At 43.1% G+C, this 24,629-nt stretch overlaps 1 protein-coding gene across 1 annotated transcript in view; it reads right to left on the reverse strand.

Moving 5' to 3' along the window:
- Window positions 1-11,805: 11,805 nt before the first annotated feature.
- LOC143989013 (allurin-like) overlaps window positions 11,806-24,629 on the reverse strand; it is an 80,190-nt gene continuing 67,366 nt past the window's right edge. Inside the window, exons 8-9 of the mRNA XM_077489009.1 lie at window positions 19,545-19,633; window positions 11,806-13,626 (exon numbers count right to left, since the gene is read on the reverse strand). Of these exons, the coding sequence (XP_077345135.1) occupies window positions 13,619-13,626; window positions 19,545-19,633 (97 nt within the window). The 3' untranslated portion in view covers window positions 11,806-13,618. The remainder of the gene's footprint in view (window positions 13,627-19,544; window positions 19,634-24,629) is intronic.

Genomic DNA, 24,629 nt, shown 5'->3' on the forward strand with positions numbered 1-24,629 from the left:
CAGGCTATTTGCAGTAGTCAGCTATGTCCTGTTTGTAAGCAGATTGAAATAGCCAGATAGGTGCTCTCCCGGCCAGGAGGGTAGGAGTTAATGCCTTTTGGTCTTTTGGTGGGTTCTTCTTTGGATCTGGCCCACTAATCCTGTGATATATAAATATGGGACAGTGGGTTTGGGAATTTTTCCCAATGGAGAGCCAAAGAGAGAGAGAAATCAGGACCCTGGGCCCGTAAGCGAGAGGGACAGAGAATGATACACACGAGGAGCAGAAAGAGGTCATCTATCATCTTTGGGATGTAGAAGACATCAGCACTGGAGTGCCTCTGAAGGACTTACATCTGCATGGGAGTGCCTCTGAAGAACTATGATTGATGGAATTGCTTGTGCTTTGCAGGTATTCCGGGACAGCACAAGCCTGTAGTTAACAGTACGGATGTAGGAAAACACTGTTATTGTATATTGAACTTTGGAATGTTAGTTTTTCACTTTTCTTAAGTAAAGTATTGAACCATTGTCCTTGCCTGGTTTGAAGTTATTGAAAGGTGTAATGCAGGGATATGCAATTAGCGGACCCCGGGGCGGACTGACCATTTGGCCACTCGGGCACAGCCCGAGGGCCCTGGGCCACTAGGGGGCCCCATCAGGGTTGCCAGCCTTGGTAAAACCAGGGGAAGTATGTAAAAATCTGTGTTTTATGTACATCCTTTTGGTCTAAAAATCCCAAGATTATAGCTGCCCCACCTCTCCAGTACCTTCTCAGCCAATAGAAACATGTCTGTGTATACTGTGTGGCCCCATAATCTCTGATTGCCTGGGGGCCCCATAATCTCCTATTGCCCGGGGGCCCCATGAGTTCGGACCTCCAGCTGTTGCAGAACTACAAGTCCCATGAGGCATAGCAAGACTCTCACAGCCACAAGCATGACACCCAGATGCAGAGGCTTTCACATTGGAGTGAGAGGAGAGGCACATTACAGGCGCTTTTCAGGTGTTATTTTTAGCGCTATAGCGCCTGTAAAGCGTCTCAGTGTGAAAGGGGTCTTAACCCTTTGATCACCCCTGTTAACCCCTTCCCTGCCAGTGTCATTAGTACAATAACAGTGCATATTTTTAGTAATACTGATCACTAGTGATGAACGAACTTCCGATGGAAAAGTTTCGCGAACGTGGACCGCAAACACGACCGATAGTTCGCAAACCGGAACTTTCGCGGCGGACCCCATTGACTTCAATGGGAGGCGAACTTCGCAAACCTACAGGTCAAATTTGCAGCCACAAAATAATTAATAGCTGTGCAAACATAGTCCCACCACATGGCCAATGACATAACACATGTATGAGGTGAATCTGGGATCGACAACTACAAGCATTCTTTTTTTATATGGGAAATTGTTGTGACAATTCAGGACTGTGGAGCGCATGAAGGCAATAGAGGAGAGGGAAGGTCAGGGACAAGGGTAGGCAAAGAAGAGGGTGCAGGAGATGATCACCAGCAGCGTGACATACAGCAATTACACCTGCACCATGATAGAGTCATCTGACAACAGCACCGTGATAGAGAGCACTGACATCAGCAGCGTGACATAAAGCACTAACACCAGCACCGTGATATACAGCACTGACAGCAGCACCATGATAGAGAGCACTGACATCAGCAGCGTGACATAAAGCACTAACACCAGCACCATGAAATGCAGCACTGACAGCAGCACCGTGATAGAGAGCACTGACATCAGCAGCGTGACATACAGCAATGACATCTGCACCGTGATAGAGTCATCTGACAACAGCACCGTTATAGAGAGCACTGACATCAACAGCGTGACATAAAGCACTAACACCAGCACCGTGATATACAGCACTGACAGCAGCACTGTGATAGAGAGTACTGACATCAGCACCGTGATATACAGCACTGACACCTGCACCGTAAGCAGCCCCAGGAGGAAGTCAGCATAGCACATGGATGGTGGGAGCCCCTCATAATGAGCATAGCACAGGGATGGTGGGAGCCCCTCATAATGAGCATAGCACAGGGATGGTGGGAGCCCCTCATAATGAGCATAGCACAGGGATGGTGGGAGCCCCTCATAATAAGCAGCCCCAGGAGGATGTCAGCATAGCACAGGGATGGTGGGAGCCCCTCATAATAAGCAGCCCCAGGAGGAAGTCAGCACAGCACAGGGATGGTGGGAGCCCCTCATAATAAGCAGCCCCAGGAGGAAGTCAGCACAGCACAGGGATGGTGGGAGCCCCTCATAATGAGCATAGCACAGGGATGGTGGGGGCACCTCAAAATATACACAGCAGAGGTACAGCCCCAGGAGGATGTCAGAGGTCAGCAGTAGTGCACCTCAACCCTATGTATTGTGGACCTATACCAGTCCTTATAGAATAGCAGACTGTACCTCACTCAACCGTATGTACTGTAGTACCCTATACCTTACCAGTCCTTATAAGGACCTTTGTGGAACAAGTAGGTTGTGTGTGAGTGATTAGCAGACTGTACGTCAGTCCCTATACTGATGAAGGACTGCTGCAGTATAGGGCAGCGGTCAGCAGTAGTGCACCTCAACCCTATGTATTGTGGACCTATACCAGTCCTTATAGAATAGCAGACTGTACCTCACTCAACCGTATGTACTGTAGTACCCTATACCTTACCAGTCCTTATAAGGACCTTTGTGGAACAAGTAGGTTGTGTGTGAGTGATTAGCAGACTGTACGTCAGTCCCTATACCGATGAAGGACTGCTGCAGTATAGGGCAGCCGTCAGCAGTAGTGCACCTCAACCCTATGTATTGTGGACCTATACCAGTCCTTATAGAATGGCAGACTGTACCTCACTCAACCCTATGTACTGTAGTACCCTATACCTTACCAGTCCTTATAAGGACCTTTGTGGAACAAGTAGGTTGTGTGTGAGTGATTAGCAGACTGTACGTCAGTCCCTATACCGATGAAGGACTGCTGCAGTATAGGGCAGCGGTCAGCAGTAGTGCACCTCAACCCTATGTATTGTGGACCTATACCAGTCCTTATAGAATAGCAGACTGTACCTCACTCAACCCTATGTACTGTAGTACCCTATACCTTACCAGTCCTTATAAGGACCTTTGTGGAACAAGTAGGTTGTGTGTGAGTGATTAGCAGAATGTACGTCAGTCCCTATACCGATGAAGGACTGCTGCAGTATAGGGCAGCGGTCAGCAGTAGTGCACCTCAACCCTATGTATTGTGGACCTATACCAGTCCTTATAGAATGGCAGACTGTACCTCACTCAACCCTATGTACTATAGCATCCTACACCAGGTTATTACCAGTCCTTATAAGGAGCTTTGTGGAACAAGTAGGTTGTGAATGATTAGCAGACTGCAGCAGAAGGGCAGCAGTCAAGTATAATATTCTTTCTATATTTGGAAGAAAGAATATTATACGTGTACAAGTACATTACCATACCACTGATACCAGTCCTGAAAAGAACCTTTGTGGGCCTAATATAGTAACAGCTACTGATTAAACTGACCCTCACTGCCTCACACACTGCTTCCTGCCTGTCCCTATATAAACTGACAAAACAGAGGCTACTGGAACAATAACTGGAATAGCACTTATGTGGACCTGATAGTAACAGCTAATGACTAAACTGACTGTCCCTACAGCAGACACACCGTCCTGTCCCTTTCTCTAAACCAGGGGTCTTCAGACTACGGCCCTCCAGTTGTTCAGGAACTACAATTCCCATCATGCCTAGTCATGTCTGTGAATGTCAGAGTTTTGCAATGCCTCATGGGATGTGTAATTTCACAACAGCTGGAGGGCCGTAGTTTGAGGATCCCTGCTCTAAACTGACAAAAGACACTCAGGCTGCTGCAACAATCAGTAGCACAGCAAACCTATATCCTGAACTGTGAACTACGCCTAACACCTATACCAGTCCTGAAAATAACTTTTGTGTACCAAATAGCTAGCGATTTGGGTCACTGCAATCTCTCCCTGCTCCACACAGCAACCTCTCCCTATAGTGGCAGAAGAAAGAATGTAAAATGGCCGCCGGATCGGGTCTATTTATAAGTTAGGGGGAATGTCCAAGTGTGCATGTGCTGTAATGTCTCAATTGGCTGTCCTGTACCCCATGGTGGATGTGTCATCATAGGTCAAAGTTCTTTTACACAGTAAACACGGAAGTCCGCCGGGCGAACGGCGCCAATAATCTACCGAACGGGCGGACCTTGAACAGCCGAAATTCGCCGCGAAACGACCGCCTGGGCGAACTGTTTGGCCATCACTACTGATCACTGTATTAGTGTCACTGGTCCCCAAAAAGTGTCAAAAAAGTCAGTTAGGTGTCCGATTTGTCCCAGTCCTGCTAAAAATGTAAAAAATTTGTAGACGCTATAACTTTTGAAAAAAACAATCAATATACATTTATTATGTTTTTGTTACCAAAAAATATGTAGAATAATATATATCACACTACACTGATGAAGAAATTGATTCTTAAAAAAAAAAAAAACTTAGGGATATTTATTATAACAAAAAGTAAAAAATATGTTTTTGGTTTTTTTTCAAAATTGACGATTTTCTTTTGTTAATGATGCAAAAAATTAAAACTGCAGAGGTGATCAAATACCACCAAAAGAAAACTCAATTTTTTGGGAAAAAAAGACATCAATGTTGTTTGGGAGCCACGTCGCAATTGTCAGTTAAAGCGAAGCAGTGCCGAATTGCAAAAAATTGCCTGGTCAGGAAGGGGGTAAATCCTTCCAGGGCTGAAGTGGTTAAGATTGAACAAGATGAAAATGTCAATTCTAAAAGAGCAGGTTTTTTCACTTCATAAATAAGTGGCATAAATGTATTCTGCGATTTTACACAAACTACTACTAGTACTTTTTGTACTCACTTTAATTCCTATACTTTGGTGCTCTGGTGGGGGGAGGGGCTTCTAAAGACTGAGAAAGATGAGCAGGATTTCAGGCAGCATCACCAATCGCCATCACTTCATGTCACACATGGCCACTGCAGCCTCCATGTCTTCTTCATCCTGAGTGTCAGTGTCTTCACGGGGAGGAGGTGGGCGGAGCCAACACTGTCACAATAGGCGTGGAGGAGGAAGAAGGCTCTGAATGCGGCGCCTCGCTCTCCTCCCCCTCAGCAGCGGCTGGGACATGACTGACCTGACATCGCTGGTTGCTAGAAACCATTACAGCGGACATTAGAGAGGCCATGCCAGTGGCACAGCTCCACCCACCTCTGAGTCCTCCCTCCATCTTCTCCAGGCTGCAGTGTGGCATTTATTTAGTACACACGTATTGGACTATCCGGCGGACTTAGTCTGGCGGACTTCCCGCCGGACTGTCCGCCGGACTTTCCGAACGGCTACTTGCCCACACACGGCACTTTTTCAGCGGACTAATACGGTGTACTAAGTCTGCCGGACTATCCACCGTACTTTTGAAATGAACGGACTCGCACACACACGCGGAGAAAAGTCCGCTCATTTTGAGAGCGTCTCCAGGTAGGCGGGGCCCACGAAGGAGACGTCGCTGGCCCCGCCACCTGGTATGGACTTAAGGGGGAACCCCAATGCCGAAGAAATCGGCGTGGGAGTCCCCCCCAGGTGCACATCAGACCCTTGTCCGAGCACGCTACCCGGCCGGCCAGGAAAGGGGGGGACGAGTGAGCGAGGCAGCATCTCTTCAGATGTTACCTCGTCGCATCCTCCTCTCACAATGGCACGGGCGCGACGTGCGGCAACTTATATAGGGACATCACCGGATGATGTCCCTGCTTATAATGATGTCACAGTCCCAGCATCCTCTGGGACTGTGACACCATAATGGGCGGGGACATCATCCGGTGATGTCCCTATATAAGTCGCCGCATGTCGCGTCCGTGCCATTGTGAGCGGAGGATGCGACGAGGCAACATCTGAAGAGAAGAACAGAAGAACAGAAGGTGGTGACAGCGGCGACAGAAGACCGGGCCACCGCCTGTAAAAGAGCTAGAAGAAGGCGCGGTGGCCCGGCAAGAAGAACCGAAGAGGGGGACAAGACCCCCGAAGTCGGAAGAAGAGGGCAGCGGCGAGGAAGAAAGCCGGGCTCCTCCGCTAGCAAAAGAGCTAGAAGAAGATAGCGGAGGAGTCCGGCGAGAAGAACCTCGAAGACGGAAGACCCCCGGAGCTGTGCAATAAACTATTTTAACCCTTGTGTGTTGTGTTTTTTTAACTTTTTTTTACAGGTGAATGGGTAGGGGTACATTGTACCCCATACTCATTCACATAGGGTGGGGGGCCGGTGTCCGGGGCCCCCTTATTAAAGGCGGCTCCCGGATTCCGATAAGCCCCCCGCCCGCAGACCCTGACAACCAACGGCCAGGGTTGTCGGGAAGAGGCCCTTGTCCTCATCAACATGGGGTCAAGGTGCATTGGGTGGGGGTGCAGCGCGCCCCCCCTTCCCCAAGGCACCTCCCTATGTTGAGGGCACATGGCCTGGTACGGCTCAGGAGGGGGCTCGCTCGTCCACCCCTTTCCTGGCCAGCCAGGTAGCGTGCTCGGACAAGGGTCTGATGTGGACCTGGGGGGGACCCCCACGCCGATTCTTTTCGATGTTGGGGTTCCCCTTTAAGTCCATACCAGGTGACAGGGCCAGCGACGCCTTCTTCGCTGGGCCCGTCTACCTGGAGATGCGTCAAAATGAGCTGACTTTTCTCCGCGCGGGAAAAGTCCGCTCATTTCAAAAGTATGGCGGACTGGCATAGCAACGGCTGGATTGTCCACCAAAATGCGAGTCCGGCGGGAAGATTGGAGTGCAAAAATCAATTAACATGTGCAGCAGAATGTCCTCATTAACATGTGCAGCAGACTTACATCACCCTCTAAAAACATCTGTTTTCACCCCTAGATAATCATCCACCATGTGATGCAGATACTGCCGATGGGATGTGGAAGCTGACAGCCCTGGGTAGTGAGGACTAAAAAAATTGTGAAATCAATGCATAACTTAGACAGCCGCTTTCTCCACCGCTCCTCTCCTGACCAAAAAAAGACTCAAAACAGGAAAAGATTTAAACTCCTCTTTGAGGTGTCCTTAAGATATTTCATTTTCTGCACTCTCTGTGAGGACAGGATGATTTCTGAGACTTTCCCCCTGTACAGTGGCAGCTGGTGATGTTTTAGGATGGGGGGTGCCAGACCCCACTCATACTTTTTGACCCCTCCCACTTTTCATAAGCCCCACCTCTTATAGAATCCACCCACTCCATCCCCTATATTCCACTAGCTTCCGCCCATAGTGTCAGGAGTATACAGCCCCAGCATCACAGGACGGAGTATATAGCTCAGTCTCACATATTAGGGTATACAGCTCAGCCTCACAGATCAGGGTATATAGCTCAGCCTCACAGATCAGGGTATACAGCTCAGCCTCACAGATCAGGGTATATAGCTCAGCCTCACAGATCATTGTATATAGCATCACAGATCAGTGTATACAGCATCACATGTCAGTTTATACAGCATCACAGGTCACTGTATACAGCATCACAAGTTCATTTATACAGCATCACAGGTCAGTTTATACAGCACCACAGGTCAATCTATACATCATCACAGGTCAGTTTATACAGCATCACAGGTCAATGTATACATAATCACAGGTCAGTTTATACAGCATCACAGGTCACTGTATACAGCATCACAAGTTCATTTATACAGCATCACAGGTCAGTTTATACAGCACCACAGGTCAATGTATACAACATCACCGGTCAGTGTACACAGCATTACAGATCAGTGTATACAGCTCAGCCTCGCAGATCAGTGTATACAGCATTACAGATCAGTGTATACAGCATCACAGGTCAAGGTACACAGCATCACAGGTCAGTGTATACAGCATCACAGTTCAGTGTATACAGCATCACAGGTCAGGGAACACAGCTCAGCGGCTCCGACAGTAGTCCACCCCAGTTGTACTCACCCCCCCCCCAACGGGGCCCACGGCTCTGACAGCACCCACCGTCCAGTGGGGCTCGCGGGTCCAACAGCACACTGACTCACCCCCCCACAGGGCTCGTGGCTCTGACAGCCACCCCCCCACAGCGGGAGGTCTGTCACTTACCGCTGGGCTGTGGTGTCCTCTCCGAGTGCTCCTGCCTCCTGACTGTATCTCCTCCAGAGAAGCAGCAGTGGAGGTGTCCTTCCTGGTGTCCAGCGCGTGTCTCCTCTGCTGGTGCCTCTTCTTCCTAAGCGCCAGGTGAGCCAATAGGCTTACCTGGCGCTTTGGCCAATCAGGAAACAGGTCTCACTGACCTGCCTCCTAATTGGCGGGGAGGAGAAATAGTGTGAAAATAACAAAAATGTATTCACTATCGACACACAATTGGGTGGGATCAGAGCGCACTCTCTGCTCCCCGAGCCTACCCTATTTTGAAGCATATTAGAGCCTCTGGCTCTAATCAGATGCTTCAAACAAAAACATCCCCGCCCTTGGAGTCTATGCGTCCGGTGTTCTGAAACAGGCTGGGCGCATGGATAGGGAGACGGAGGCAGGGAAAAGGGGGCGGCACCTGTGCACCCTCAATGCACAGGTCGCCACTGCCATTGTAATGGTGGTCAAGGAGGGTTGCCAACCAATAGTGATCCTTCTTTACTTCTTGGGTCCTTTTGCAGGCTTTGAAGCATGAGGAAGCCCATGCACCGCAAATTGCAGAGGCATGAGAAGCAGACTCCTCGGGGTCAATGCACACTATAGCACACTGTCTAGTAGCACTGAACAAGCCCTGTTCTAGCTCTCTCCATGCCAATATCACACTAAAAATGGCAGCGATTGAAAGAATACTTTTATAGTGAGCCATGATTGGATAGAATCATCATGACAGCATCCAATCATGGCCATAAAAGTGCTCTGTGCCATGATTGGGCAAAGCTTTCATTGTTTCAGCCAATCAGGGCTTTCAGTGCACTATGCGGCGGTGTAGTGCATTGTGGTAGTTGATTGGGCCAAACGGTCAAACGCCCCAATAATTCTGATGTTTCGGCGAACAGCCAATGTTTGTGTGGAACTTATGCTTGGGCCAAACTGTTTGCCTCTTTCCTATTCAAGAAGAGGTACGGTGCCACAAACACATTCAAAGTGGTTGATATGCAGTTTTGGCACTGCTGTCCTATTGACTTCAATTGGCACTCTTGGCAAGCAGCACCACCTGTCAAATGCAACATACCGTAAGAAATTTGCCGTGGATGTAGCATATGTGCAAATTCAAGCTGTCATGTTAGGTTTTAGGGGTGGTTGAGGGGTGGTATTAACATAGATCAACCACCTATTTTTACTACCCCTTTGTGGGAATGTGTAAACAAGGCCTAACTGGGGGACTTTTAGTTTACTAAAGCAATGTGTATCATGAACATTCAGCTTGCTTTTTCATGATTACTATTTTCACCATATTGGAATCTCTTTTTTCCATCTCAGTTCTGCTGATTTTTCAGCCTCATTTAGCCACTTCCTGTCTACATGCCCCCACTCCAGCCTTGGCTACTCTAGACAGGTGTACTGATAGTGACAATGGAGTAGAACTGCACGATTCTGGCTAAAATGAGAATCATTATTTTTTTGCTTAGAAGATAGATCACGATTCTCTCATGATTCTCACAGCGTAGCATCATCTTTCACATTAAAACAAAAAAAAAATTGGGCTAACTTTACTGTTTCATTTTTTTTTTTAATTCATAGAAGTGTATTTTTCCCAAAATATTGCACTTGAAAGACCGCTGGGCAAATACAGCGTGACATAAAATATTGCAGCAATTGACATTTTATTCCCTAGGGCAGTGATGGTGAACCTTGGCACCCCAGGTGTTTTGGAACTACATTTCCCATGATGCTGGGCTACACTTCGGAGTGCATGAGCATCATGGGAAATGTAGTTCCAAAACATCTGGAGTGCCAAGGTTCGCCAACACTGCCCTAGAGTCTCTGCTAAAATATATATAATGTTCGGGGGTTCCAAGTAATTTTCTAACAAAAAATATTGATTTTAACTTAAGAAACAAGTGTCAGAAAAAGATTTAGACTTTAAGTGGTTAAACTTCCTGCATTCACAGTTGTTTAAAAAACTGGCAGACTGCTTGGATTTTTTTTATTTGCACACAGAAGTTTACCTTTGATCTAAGAAGGAAGTTCGTTACAATGTTTCATTTTAAAAACTTGGCAGAATGTCCAGATGTTTTCTTTTGACAGCTGAGTGAGCAGATAAGTCTCTCCATTTGTTATATGAAAGAATTGGCAAAGTCTGCAATAGAGATCGCCAGAGGGGTTGTATCGAGATCGCGATTTTTTAAGGTTTAATTGTGCAGCTCTACAATGAAGGGCCATGTTGCTTAATTTGAGTCAGCAATAGTGACAGTGCAGTAAAATTGGTGGACAGTTGTCATTCCACCCATTCATGGCAGGATCACCGGTTATTATTTAATAAAAGCTGGTTATTTAAAAAAAAAATGAAAACAATCTTTGAAATCACATTAAGAACTGATATATGATTAGTGGTTAATATTTTATATAATTTATATATATATATATATATATATATATATATATATATATATATATATATATATATATATATATATATATATATATATATATAATATATATATTATAATTTATATATATATTAGTTTTTTTGAATATTCATGAATACTTTTTATGAAATAGTAATTCCACAACAGCATGCAAGTAAATATTTCCATTTTATTTTTTTTATTTTTATTGATTTTGGAATGATCACAGGCATTCATTCTAGTAATAAAGCATATATATGCAAAGTAATAAAGAAGCAAACAGCAGTTCTTATAAAGGCTAAAGTTATATTATTTTTATTCTACACATAACGCTTGCCTCTTTAACTCTAAATTTACAGTCTGCTCTACAGGTGTCAATATTTAACCTGTTATTCATATTCCAGCTACAGAACTCAGAATTCAATGCAGATGATGGGAGTAAATATTTCTCAATACAAATCCGGTGTATGATCTTTTGATAGAGATGTAGGATATGTAGGGATACATAAGTGCATTATTTTTTCTGGTTGCTATTCTTTTTATATGACTTGAAAGTATCATCTCACGTGTACCAGTAAAGTCCGTGTTTTTTTATTTATTATGATTGATGATCGGATGTAGTACAGTGGTGGTGGTGTTCTATATGATATTTCAATTTAGAAAGTAGAGAATTTAGAATTTCACAAAAAAGAACCAAAAATATTCTAGATGAATACGTCACTATAAAAGTTTCCTCCATAAGTACATTATATTTATAAGTATATGTTATATTGGTTTTTTTTTTTTTTAGTTTATTCATTTTGTTAGGACTTTCTTTTTTTTTTTTTTTTTTATTTGCACAGCTTTTGCAAAAAAAATAAATAAATCATTAAATCTGTTTGAAAGTTTTACAAGACATTTTTTTTTTCTTTTCTGGCTTGTATGGATACATTGCAAAATCGTTATCATAATCTGTCACCAAACTGGCAAAGCTGAATCACTTTAAAGCATCCTTCTAAATTGGATCCATAATTTACAGAAGGTTTTATAGACACTATATAAACAGTAAGTATAGGCATACCCCACTTTTAAGTACACAATGGGGCTTATTTACTAAAGCTGGAAAGTGTAAAATTAGGCTCCCTTCTGCATAGAAACCAATGAGCTTCTAGGATTTATTAACAAAGATGAATTGAACAAGCTGGGGATAGAAGCTCATTGGTTTCTATGCAGAATTGAGCCCGATTTTGCACTTTCCAGCTTTAGTAAATAAACCCCATTGTGTACTTAAAAGTGGGATATGCCTGTATTTGAAATGCAGTCACGAATCAGTAAAATAATGTTTTTCAGTCATCAGGAAATAATTATGCTGTGTGTTCTAGTAGCTGGTTGCTCACAGGTCTAATGGAGGCAATGGGGTTGATTTACTAATAAAAAATAGGATGTTAACTTTTGGAGGGAGTTTCCCCAGAGCTTAGTAAATGAGGTTACATTTCAATTTGCAAAGAATACCCAATCAGTTAAAAAAAAAAAAAAAAAAAAAAAGAATCAGCATGTTTGCTTGCACATGATTGGATAATGGAGGTCAATAGAGCTTCACCTCCTTCACTGGGGTCTGGAGATGATTCCTGTGAACAGTCTCTTTGCCTTTAGTAAATCAATCCCAATACCACACCGATGTCAGTAATTGCAACTCACTATCTCCCAGCTCTAGGAGGGAGTTTGCATAGTGTTGGCATTGCCAAACTACTCTCACAAGCAGGAACTGTAGTTTTTCAGTAACCTGGTTCAACAGTTTGCATACGCGTGCACACAGAGTGTGCCGACTGTGCCTGGGCACACCATAACCCCCTAGTGCACATTTGCATTATTGCTCTGTGTGGCGGGGGGAGATCAATATGCCAGGGTAATATATATGTAGGCACACACACACGTGTGTATTTGAACTTTGGGGTGTATACCCTAATGCAATAGGCTGTGCATACCTATGGTGTTTTGATGCTACCATTCAGCTTTATGAACCTGTCAGCCATTTCAAACGTTAGAAGTATTTTTGACAGCTGCTACCACATGGTGTCACTATTACCTTTTTTAGCCAAAAAGCCTCTTCTCTAGTTACCTCTGATCCAAGTTTTACATTCCAGTTTGGTTCCAAGGCCTGTCTACCTGCCTTTGCCTTCATTTATACGGCCAACAGTGAAACTCTAATCCAAAGGTGTGATGAGCAAATGGAGCTTAGCTCCGGGGCTGGACCTTCAAAGTCCTGTTCGAGAGCAGGAAGCATGAAATATCTTTGTCTGTCACCTTTTTTAGCCAAAAGCCTGCTTCTGTGCTCTCTTCTGAAACTCAGTTCTTTTGACTTCAAGTCTGTAAGAACATTCATTGGTAGGTGCAGAAATTGCATATTTTACAAATTGTTCATAAATTTACTGACATTTGGCAATCCTGCTGCTACGAGCTTGACTTCTTTTCTTAAAATCCCAGGCAACCAGTCTGCCATCCCTGTCCAATGAAGGTGACTCATTTGCCAATAGGAGTGCTGTTGGTGGGCAAGGAATAATGAACGGAAAGGGCCTAGAACTGTAGTAAGTTAGAGAAGTCACCATTAATTAACCTGCAGGAAATGGTTTCAGAGGGGTGTTCAAAGAATAGTTTTGTTTCACTAATGCTTCTAACAGCAGTAAACTTGTGGTGCTAACTCCTAGACAGTACTTTTATAAGTTTAAAACGCTGGGAAAATTTGGTTTAGGATGATACAGAAGGAAAATGGTTGGCTACCATTTAACCTTATAAATTTATATAAAGAACAGTGTCTGGGTCCCTGTACACATGGGATAGTAAGGGTATAAAAGATCATAGTAGATTTTATCTATTCAATTTGTTAGTCCTAGGACCTGAAAGTGATTCAAATAAGGATTTTGCATTGTATTTGAAATTTGGAGAAATGTTAAATATAAGATTTCTAGAGTTAAAACAAGCTATTGCAATAAAATCACAGTTTTTTTAGAATACTTTTGATTGTATACATCTTATCTGATTCCTCTTCTCAATGTTAGGCCCATTTTTGCCAATTCTGATGCTGATTATTCAACTAAAGGGGTAAAAAGTTAGCAGTTAGCAGTAGCAGTAGCAGTACATGAATACTCTGCAGTTCTCAATTATATAAGTAATTGCCAATATGAACAGGTATAAAATTAAACTTCAGTCAACCTGCTAAATACACAGTTCATATATAGGAGCTGAAAGAGCAACAGCAATCTCCAGCACACAGAGGGATGTAATGATGGAAGATGGATTACAAGTCAGTGACAATTTCAATACATGCACAGGCTTTGATTGCCCCCTGAAGGTTGGAGGGGGAGCGACCCAGTAGACACTGCAGAAAAAAGAAGAGAGGGTGCACCAGCCTTGTGCATTACCCAAGTGATAGCTTTACTAATGTAATAAATAAACTCACAAACAACACAAAGGTAAAGCATATCAAAGTCCAAAGCATGCACAAGGCAATATGGTCATCAAGGCTAGTCCCAGCAAGCCGGAGGGCCTTCCAGATGGTTGATGCATTTCAAAGAAAGATCTCTTCTTCCTCAGCGCCAATTGATTGGCATTGTTACATTATTTTAGATTTTATTATTTTGACATAATATTATTAAAGATACCACTTGGGTAATGCACTAGGCTAGTGCACCTTCTCTTCTTTGTTTTTACATATATAGGAGCTGTTTAACCTTCAGACTTATCTCTGTGTCTCTACAAAGCCATATTCATTTCTGGTTGGTACCAGGCTCTGCATGGAGCCTATCCCTGTTGGCACTTTGATCAACTTCGATGCCAGAGCCTCTACTGTCCACTGAATTTCATCCATTTGGCCGTTGATTACCTGTGTCATGAGAATGTTAGTCTATGTATCAGAAAGAACTATAAGTGTGCAAATGTGCACTCTTATAGTTCTTAGATCACTCTGTCACTGACAGTGGTGGGTCCTAGATGAACAACTAGGAACCATTCAGCATGGTTCTGAATCATAGGATCACTATAGCAGCTAACCATGGTGATCACATGCAGGCTGGAGGTTAGTCTAAATGCAAACTTCTTCAACCTGCAGATAGTACTGTACTTCTCTCTCTAAAGACACACAACGGTAAACATCATTACAGTGCATAAAAAAAAAAAATGCATGAATGAATAATGTTTTAAAAGTCCAATGTAAACTGTTACGTGTATTTTTACATATGAGTATTTTTGTACATTTTTGTCCATGTGTCAACTTAAAAAACAAAACAAATAGATAACAAATTATATACATAAAATGTATCTATTTATTTTTTAAATAATTTATTTAAAAAAAAATTATTTAGTTGTGTCTAAATAATAAAAAAATAATATTTTTTAGTTAGGCACATTAGTTAATATGTTATATGTTACATAATGACCTGGTAAATTTGGTCTATAGATGTGATATCTTATCAAACAAGTACTATTTATCATATCATTAATATGATTTTCAGGAGGATTAGGAAAAAAATCCACAGCTAGAGAACGCCTAATGCCGCGTACACACGATCGTAAATTCTCGTCGGAAAAAGCTCTGATGGTTTTCCCGAAATAATTCAGACGGAATTTAGCTCAAGCTGTCTTGTCTACACACGGTCACATCAAATTCCGATCGTTTATAACGCGGTGATGTACAACACGTAGGACGGGACTAGAAAAAGGAAGTTCAATAGCCAGTAGCCAATAGCTTCTGTCTCGTAGTTGAATCTGAGCATGCATGATTTTTGGCGTATCGGAAATTGCATACACACGATTGGAATTTCCGACAGAAAGTTTTTCCGTCTGGAAAATTGAGAACATGCTATCAATTTTTGGCTGGTGGAAATTCGGACAGCTAAATTCCGATGGAGCATACACACGGTCGCATTTTCCAATGAAAAGCTCTCATCTGTCTTTTTCAGGCCGGAAATCCGATCGCGTGTAAGCGGCATTACAATGTTTTTCTCTTTTGAGCATTGGCATATTATAGTCGAAAAAAAAGGGACTTTGATATTATAGTAGGGCATATTTTATTATATACATTGATTGTATAATCTGTTAAGTCCTTTTGCTTATTGCCTTATAGGAATGCATTTATTTACTTTTGTTTTTTAATGTTTCCTTCACTCTATACACGAATTTTAGCGTTTAAAAAAAAAAAAAAAATTGAATGGAAGGGTCTATTATTGCCATCTACTGGTCACACTCACATGTGATAAATTAGCTGTTGTGCATAAGGTCTGGTGGTTATCAATAAATGTCAAAGGGCTTCATTTACTAAAACTGGAGAGTGCAAAATCTGGTGCAGATCTGCATAAAAAACAATCGGCTTTCAGTTGAACAAGCTGAAGTTAGAAGCTGATTGGCTACCATGCACAGATGCATCAGATTTATACTGTCCAGTTTTAGTAAATCAACTCCAAAGTGTCTATCCTATATGCAGTTACTACACGTGCTGATAATACTATGTTTTTTTGTTTTTTTTTTATTTATGTATCTACTGTATGTATTTATATTGCATATATAGGAAAAATAAAATGTAATTTAATTCAAAATGTGTATTCTATGTGCCAATATATATGCAGTTACTGCATTTGTTAATAATATTAAGTGTATTTTTATTTTATGTATTTATTTATTTTTATAACATATAAAGAAACAATAATTTAATTTTAATTCATTTAAATAATATTCTTATAGCGCGTTTCTCCCTGGGGACTCAAAATGCTTTATCTGCTCCTGGGGAAGATGGGGAGGCAGTCATCTAAGGCGCACTCAGTAGAATAACATACAAGGGCAAATTTTTAACAGAAGCCAGTTATGTTACAGAATATACTAAATACTATTATTAAATATATCAATTATATGCAGCTATCAGAATGCAACATTTTTAGGCACATTTGGGCACATCAAGTGGTTTGTTATTAATTAATTTCAGTTGTCAGAATGATCATTTATTTTGGCTATTAAAGTGAATTAACGCTTGTTTAGATGCATTTTCATGTGCCAAGCATTTTTTCTGCCAAAACGCTGCAGTGTTTTTTATTTTCTGCTTCAAAATGACCTGGCCTCTTAACGCCTATGTGGGCATGGACACATAGGCTAACATGGAGGGGCATTTAGAAGCATCAAAGAAAATAAAAAATGCTAGACGTCCCTAAAAGGGGTTCATTTATACACGTGGCAGCCCTTGCCACCCCTCTAAAAATCAATCTGTGGTTTATTTCTTTTAAGAGGTGTTCAACAGCTAGTGAGGAAGGAGGGGTTATGTTTTAATCATGAGAACTCCAACCCACCATTGTTGCAGCACCACCCACCAAATGTGACATACACTGCCTTGAAAAATTATTCATAACCCTTGAAATTTTCCACATTTTGTCATGTTACAACCATAAACGTATATCCATTTTATTGGGATTTTATGTGACAGACCAACACAAAGTGTCACATAATTGTGAAGTGCAAGGAAATGGTTTTCACATTTTTTTAAAGAATAAACATCTGAAAAGTGTGGCATACATTTGTATTCAGCCCCCCTTGTAGAACCACATTTGGCTGCAATTACAGCTGCAAGCAGTGGTGGTGCTTCCATAAGGGCGCACAGGCGCTGCCCCCTCTCTCCAGACATCCTCTTTACCACCAACAGATAGATTCATGCATTGGCCCACAGTTACAACTTTTTTGTACCCCATCTGCCCCATCCTACTAGATTGTAAGCTCTTCTGAGCAGCGCCCTCTTAATCCTCTTGTATTTTATTGTATTGTAACTGTATGTTCTCCTTTTATATTGTAAAGCGCTGCATAAACTGTTGGCAGTATATAAATCCTGTATAATAATAATAATAATAATTCATTGCATGAATCTATCCATGGCCACCACCCCTATTGAGGTGCCGGGCGCCTGAATTACAGCAGCAGAGTATTTTTTTTGAAGCACCTAATTGGAGCCATAGGCTCTAATATGCGTTAAAAAAGGTAAACAGCAAGAGCCATGCTTGGCGCTCGCAGTTCCCTCAGCTGTATTAGGAAAGCAAATGCATATTCACTTTCCTAACACTGAACCGCCTCTCCGCCAATCAGGTGCTCAGGTCTGTTACCTGTCACCTGATTGGCTGAAACGACATCCAATCCTAGGAGAGGACAGGAGAAGACATCGAGGACCTTGAGGAAACCGCTGATGTCACCCACTGCCCCACCAAGATAGGGTAAGTGTCGGGTAGATGGCAGGCGTGAGGTGGGCACAGTTGCGCCATTTGATAGGCACAGTGGGAGCATTTGATGGCACAGTGGCTGTGTTTAATGGCACAGTGGCTGCGTTTGATGGCCCAGTGGCTGCGTTTGATGGCCCAGTGGCTGCGTTTGATGGCCCAGTGGCTGCGTTTGATGGGCACACTGTTTTTTTTTTTTTCAGTTTGTTTGCGCTCCCTGCAAAAAAAAAATTGCGCACCAGCCACTACTGGCTGCAATTCTTTTTGGCTATGTCTCTACCAGCTTTTCACATCTAGAGAATGCATTTTTTGGCCATTATTCTTTGCAAAATAGCTCTGTGAGATTGGATGAAGAGCATCTGTAAACAGCAATGTTCAAGTCTTGCCACAGATTCTCATTTGGATTTAGGTCTAGACTTTGTCTGGGCCATTCTAACACATGGATATGTTTTGATCTAAACCATACCATTGTAGCTCTGGCTGTATGCTTAGGGTTGTTGCCCTGCTGGAAGGTGAACCTCTGCCCTGGTTTCAAGTATTTTGCAGACTCTATCAGGTTTTCTTCTAAGATTGCCCTACATTTGGCTCTTTCCATAATTCCCATAAACTCTGATCACCTTCCCTGTCCCTGCTGAAGAAAAGCATCCCCGCAACTTGATGCTGCCACCACCATGTTTCACGGTGTGGATGGTGTGTTGAGGGTGATGTACAGTGTTAGTTTTCTGCCACATGCAGCATTTTGCTTTTAGGCAAAAAAGTGCAATATTGGTCTCATCTGACCAGAGCACCTTCTTCTACATGTTTGCTATGTCCACAACGTGGCTTATTGCAAACTGCAAATGGAACTTCTTATGGCTTTCTTTCAACAATAGCTTTCTTCTTGCCACTCTTCCATAAAGACTAGATCTGTAAAGTGCACGACTAATAGTTGTCCTGTGGACAGATTCTCCCACCTGAGCTGTGGACCTCTGCAGAGTTACCATTGGTCTCTTGGCTGCTTTTCTGATTAAAGAGCTCCTTGTCTCGCCTGTCAGTTTAGGTATACGGCCATGTCTTGGTAGGTTTGCAGTTGTGCCATACTCCTTCCATTTTCGGATGATGGATTGATCAGTGCTCTGTGAGATTTTCAAAGCTTGGGATTTTTTTTATAACCTAACCCTTCTTTAAACTTCTTCACAACTTTATCCCTGACCTGTCTGGTGTGTTCCTTGTCCTTTATGATGTTGTTTGTTCACTGAGGTTCTCTAACAAAACTCTGAGGGTTTCACAGAACAGCTGTATTTATACTGAGAGTAAAATACATACAGGTGGACTCTATTCACTAATTAGATGACTTCTGAAGGCAATTGGTTCCACTAGATTTTAGTTAGTGGTATCAGAGTAAAGGGGGCTGAATACAAATGCATGCCACACTTTTCAGATATTCATTTGTAAAAAAAAATAAAACCATTTATCATTTTCTTTCCACTTCACAATTATGTGCCACTTTGTGTTGGTCTATCATATAAAATTCCAACAAAATACATTTACATATTTGGCTGTAACATAAAAAAATATGGAAAATTCCAAGGGGTATTAATACTTATTCAAGGCATTGTACTATTTAGTTGTTGGCCTGTGTACAGCCCTGAGCGGCTGCATTCCCTTGTTTAGGTGGGAAGCTGGAAGTCAGTATAACTGAGGCTCAACCACCCCCTGGACACATGTCTGAAGGAGCCCTTTTATTTAAAAGCCCCATAAAAATGACACACACACACACAATTCTTACCACATAATTTGTTTTCACATTTCCCTTTGCATTTGGAACATGGATTTCCTTTTTGGTAGGGTGTTTTGACTTCATTCTCCATATTTCCCCTAAAGAGAGTAACATGAATTACAAATCAAAATTGTTAATTTTGGTATCTATGAATATTGATATACTAAAAAGTTAAAGTGAACCTTTTAGTAACTGCATGGCTATTCTGAGCGGAGAAACCTGATTTTACAATATTCTCCAGGATTTGTAACTCTTGGATTGGGTTCCAGAGTCCAGAAACTTCCAAGAGTCGTAGGAGGGATGAACCTTCTAACCCTGTGTCCATGCATTACTGGAGACCATCAACTTGATAGTGCAGGTGTGTACAGGCTTTATGGTCAAGGGGCTCTTTGTATATTACATTAAGAGAGTATCTACCCTGGCCCTAAGTAGAGGTGACCTGATCTGACAAGGCTGTGGGCTAATACTAAGAGACTGTGTGTGTTACTGGGGAGGAGCCTGTGCAATCCATGGTGGACAGAGTTGCAACAGCCAGAAGGCCAAATAATTTATGTTCTGTCATGTCAATGATGAGAACCCCTACAAGGATTACCCTATGAGTATATTTTTTTAAACTATGTTTTTAAATAAAAGTGGACCAAAGTCCCTAAAATATGATTCCCTGGCTGGACTGGAGTTGATCCAGCCACTACATATGAGCAAATCCCCCATTATAGTTACGTTATTCTAACTTGGACCAGTGTAGCTATGTAAATACCATACCTGGTCAATGCCTCTGGAAGCTGGAAATTACAGTAGTAGACACTGCTACTCCAGTCATCTCCACTAGCTTCTAGTTCCCGCACAGCCGCTGCTGTGTTATAAACATAGGAAGTCATCCTTATGGCCCAAATACCATTCAGAGAAAGCTTTGCTTTTGGGACTGGAAAAAGGACAGGCAGCTTCTAAACAGCTAATGGGGGGGACGCTGTATATTTCCAGCTGCACATTCAGGGGGGGGGGGGGGGGGGTCATTGCAAAGTTGACTGCCTATAGCTCAATACCTGCTTCTTATAATGTACAGCTTTGTATGATGTGTTGTTAACAGATATTGTGATGTTTTGGGAATTTACTAGGGGTCCCAATACCGATACTAGTATTGGTGCAGGCCCCTATACTGAGTATACGCAGGAGTACTTGTACTCCTACAAATTCTCCCAATGCCTTGTCTAGTACTTGGACACTAATGAACAATCGGTGTGGCGGCAGGGGAAATTATAATCATGACAACTACTTCTCCTCTCCCCTCTGCGGCTTTCAGAAAGCCACACAGGGAGATTGGTGATTGTAACTTCCCCTCCTCCGCACCAATCATCCCTGAGTTTCCTCTGTATCCTCCTCCGGCTCCTCTCTCTGTTCTCCGTGGGCTCCTCCGGTCTGCCCCCATCCTCCTCTGGTCCCCTTCTGTGTGCTCCTCCGGCCCCCCACTCCTGCTCCACTCCCCCTCCGTGTGCTCCACCAGCCCCCCGTCCTCCTCTGCTCCCCGTCCTAGATCTTTCAGGATGGAGAATGAAGGAAGGATATATATATATGCAACTTGTAAAAAATAATAAAAAAATAAATTGTAAAAAATAAAATTGTAAAAAGCTATCACATGACATTTAAAAAAAGTATTGGTAAATGGGACCGGTGAGTACGTGAAAAAAGTATCGGTACGTGTACTCGGCCTTTAAAAAGTGGTATCTGGACAACACTAAAATGTACTTATGCTAATGTAGCAGTCTACCCTACTTCCAAGGGCCTGATGGTGACCCCCAGAGGCAGGGGGAACTGACATTTCTCCTCAGGGTGCAGGTTACTAGGCATAGTGGGTGTGGTGCAAGGTGAAAAGATTGGGCGCCAGTCACTTTTTGTAAAAAACTAACAAAGAGAGTTTTATTTCTCTTAACAGGAACATGGGAGAGGAGGGTTTAGGGCACAGGACAGCCTTAGGCAAATGCAATAGCAATTAAGGCATACTCTGCAGACAAAAATAGAACTAGGCAGACAACAATAAAGAAAGAGGACCTTTAGGCTGAATGCAGCAATCTGTATCTTGTAGCAACCGCTGTCTCCTATGGCAACAAATTCTATCACAGTATCCTACTGTAGATCTTTCAGTTTAACTCACATTAGCCCACTTTAGATCTTCCAGCTTAACTTACAGTATTCCACTGTAGATCCTTAAAGTTAGCTCACCATCTTTCACTAGACTTCTTGGACTCTCAGTCACCTGCTGGATTCCCGAGCTTCACCCACAGCTAACCGCTGTACTTATCTTCAAGCTCTACTTACAGCTACCTGCCGTACTCCTTCAAGCTTTACTCACAGCTACCCGCTGCCTTTCTGGACACACCTTCAGAACTTCCTCCCTTCCAAACTTGCCTCCGGTAACAGGAGTGGTCATCCCTTTGTGGCATCTGCTTCTCCTTTACCTCTGACAATGATCAGGCTCCCCTCAGGCCGAGCCTCTAACACATGCGGTTCCACCCCAGGCTTCAGGCTTGACCTTGGCTGCTCCTCCTTTGAGCAACCCTGAACTGCTGTATAGGCCTCAAGTGGACCTAGCAGCCAGCATGCCTTCTGGATAGGCCCCAGGCTTCAGGCCTAGCAACCAGGAGCTTCTTAGCACACACCCACCCAGGCCACAGCCTCGGGCGGGAAGAACCCTGATAACCTGACTCCTCTCAAATAAACAGCCTATCCCAGCATACACAGCAGTTAAAGAAACTCCTGCTGATTGGCTGAGACAACCTAGTTACCCATTACCCGAATTTATGGTAATCCATCATTCTAGTGCCAAAAGCAACAGTGCCACCTATTGACAAAAGAGAGAGACTACACCAAACTCAGACTTAGGACAGGAATCAGTGGATCAACCTACCGATGAGCCAGGCTAGTTACCATCCAGCACAACTAGATTTATTATTTACACTAAAGTGCCATTTACAGAAGTCACTTAAAGTGTTCGTGCCAAGTTAGGTCTAATTAAAAGACATGTTCACACTTAGTAAGGAGGTCAGTGTGGACGTTTTTAGAAGAATGACTGTGTGGGGTCAAGCAGGACCAAATTGTGAAGATCAATGGAATGGCAAGGAATAAGTATTTAATAAGGCAGGCTGCACTTGGGTTGGTGGGGAATTTATTAAAGGACAAGTTTTCTGAAAGTATATAATACAACATGGTGTGGTGTTAGAAAATGGCATCATTCCAATGTAAAGAAAATCTAGGAAACCTCTTGGAGTGGGACTATGGAGGCACAGGCTGAAAAAAAACTATTTCATGGATAACAGCAATGAAAAAGCTTTATAGATATAAAAGATGAATTAAAATACAATTTCAATACATAAATAGCGGCTATACATGTGCCAGATAGAGCAACTCACAACTGTTAAAATCCAAATAGGAAAACTCATAATCCACCAATCCATTCTTGGTTATTTTGGGTTTCACATTTGGATTTTTACATTTTTCAGCCTGTGCCTCAATAGTCTCACTCAAGTTTCTAGATTTTGTTTGCTAAAAGTGGACTTGTCCCATAAAGTATATTTCCAGTTTGCAGTACAATTTGAGAAAACTCCACTGTATGCTTGGAATGTATTCCCATTTACACTTTTTGAGATGGGAAAGTGGGACACCTATGTAAGCATAGGACACCCACCCTGCCACACCCACTTATAGGAGAAGTAAAAAAAAAAGAGTTAACTGCTTGCCAGCCATATCACTTACTTGTACAACAGCAGGGTGGTCCTGCCTCGGCAGATCATGTACTAGGTCAGTGTTTTTCAGCTGCAGTCCTCAAGGCGCCCCAGTAGGTCATGTTTTCAGGATTTCCCTCAGATGAAATGGCTGTAGTAATTACTAAGGCAGTGAAACTGATCAAATCACCTGTGCAAAATAATGGGGAGCCTGAAAACATGACCTGTTGGGGCGCCTTGAGGACGGGGTTTGAGAAACACTGTACTAGGTACTTGGCTGTGCTGTGATTATACACAGCAGATGTCGATCAGTGGGTGTCGATGTTTCATCAGAATCAGCGACCCGTCAGATAATGTAATGGAAATGGCGTTCCGTCAGTGGCGCATGTATTCTGCCGCTACCATGTTTGCTCATTTGACAGAACACCTGCAGTCAGAAGAAGGCGGCGGACATCTTACTACACCCAGCTACGCGAGTAATTTTACCAATAAAGTGTGCGTATATAAATAAATATAGTATATTGACATCTGATGCTGTTTAGGTGTTACATTTTGAAAGGCTAAAGGTTTAGCGCTGAGCAGTGAGTGGTGTACCAACATGGCCTCCGCTAGACATCTGCAGAACGAAACCATTTGTTTTGTTTTGTTTCGATCTGTTATTTACATAAATTTGTTTAGTTAAATATGTTTAATCTGTTTAACCACTTAACAACCGCCCTATAGCCAAATGACGGCTACAGGGCGGTTTCTTATCTCTGGGAGGCCGTCATATGACGTCCTCCCAGAATTCCGCTCTCGCGCGCCCCCTGGGGCATGCACTCGAGAGCATCCGTGACCGCGGACCGCTCATAGCGGCCGTTTACCACGTGATCGCTCCGTCAAATGACGGAGTGATCACTTGTAAACAAACCGGCATCATGTTATGAGGCCGGTTCCTCCCTCCCCCTCTCTGTACCGATCGGAACAGCGGAGGGGGAAGAGATCGGTGTCCGCAGCGATGTGGGCTGCATCTGCAGTGCCCACATCGCTGCTCACCGAAAATTAAGCCCTCAATTCCCTGCCAATACTCTGCAATACCCTGCCATTACTCTGCATTACTCTGCATTACTCTGCAATACCATGCAACACTCTGCAATACTCTGCATTACTCTGCAATACTCTGCATTACTCTGCAATACTCTGCAATACTCTGCAATACTCTGCAATACTCTGCATTACACTGCATTACACTGCATTACTCTGCATTACACTGCAATACCCTGCAACACTCTGCAATACCCTGCAACACTCTGCAATACCCTGCAACACTCTGCAACACCCGCCAACACTCTGCAATGCTCTGCAACACCCGCCAATACCCTGCAACACTCTGCAATGC

The sequence above is a fragment of the Lithobates pipiens genome, unplaced genomic scaffold, assembly GCF_037356315.1.
Source record: "Lithobates pipiens isolate NorthernLeopardFrog02 unplaced genomic scaffold, aLitPip1_a1.2 Scaffold_18, whole genome shotgun sequence".
In the NCBI taxonomy this organism is placed as follows: domain Eukaryota; kingdom Metazoa; phylum Chordata; class Amphibia; order Anura; family Ranidae; genus Lithobates; species Lithobates pipiens.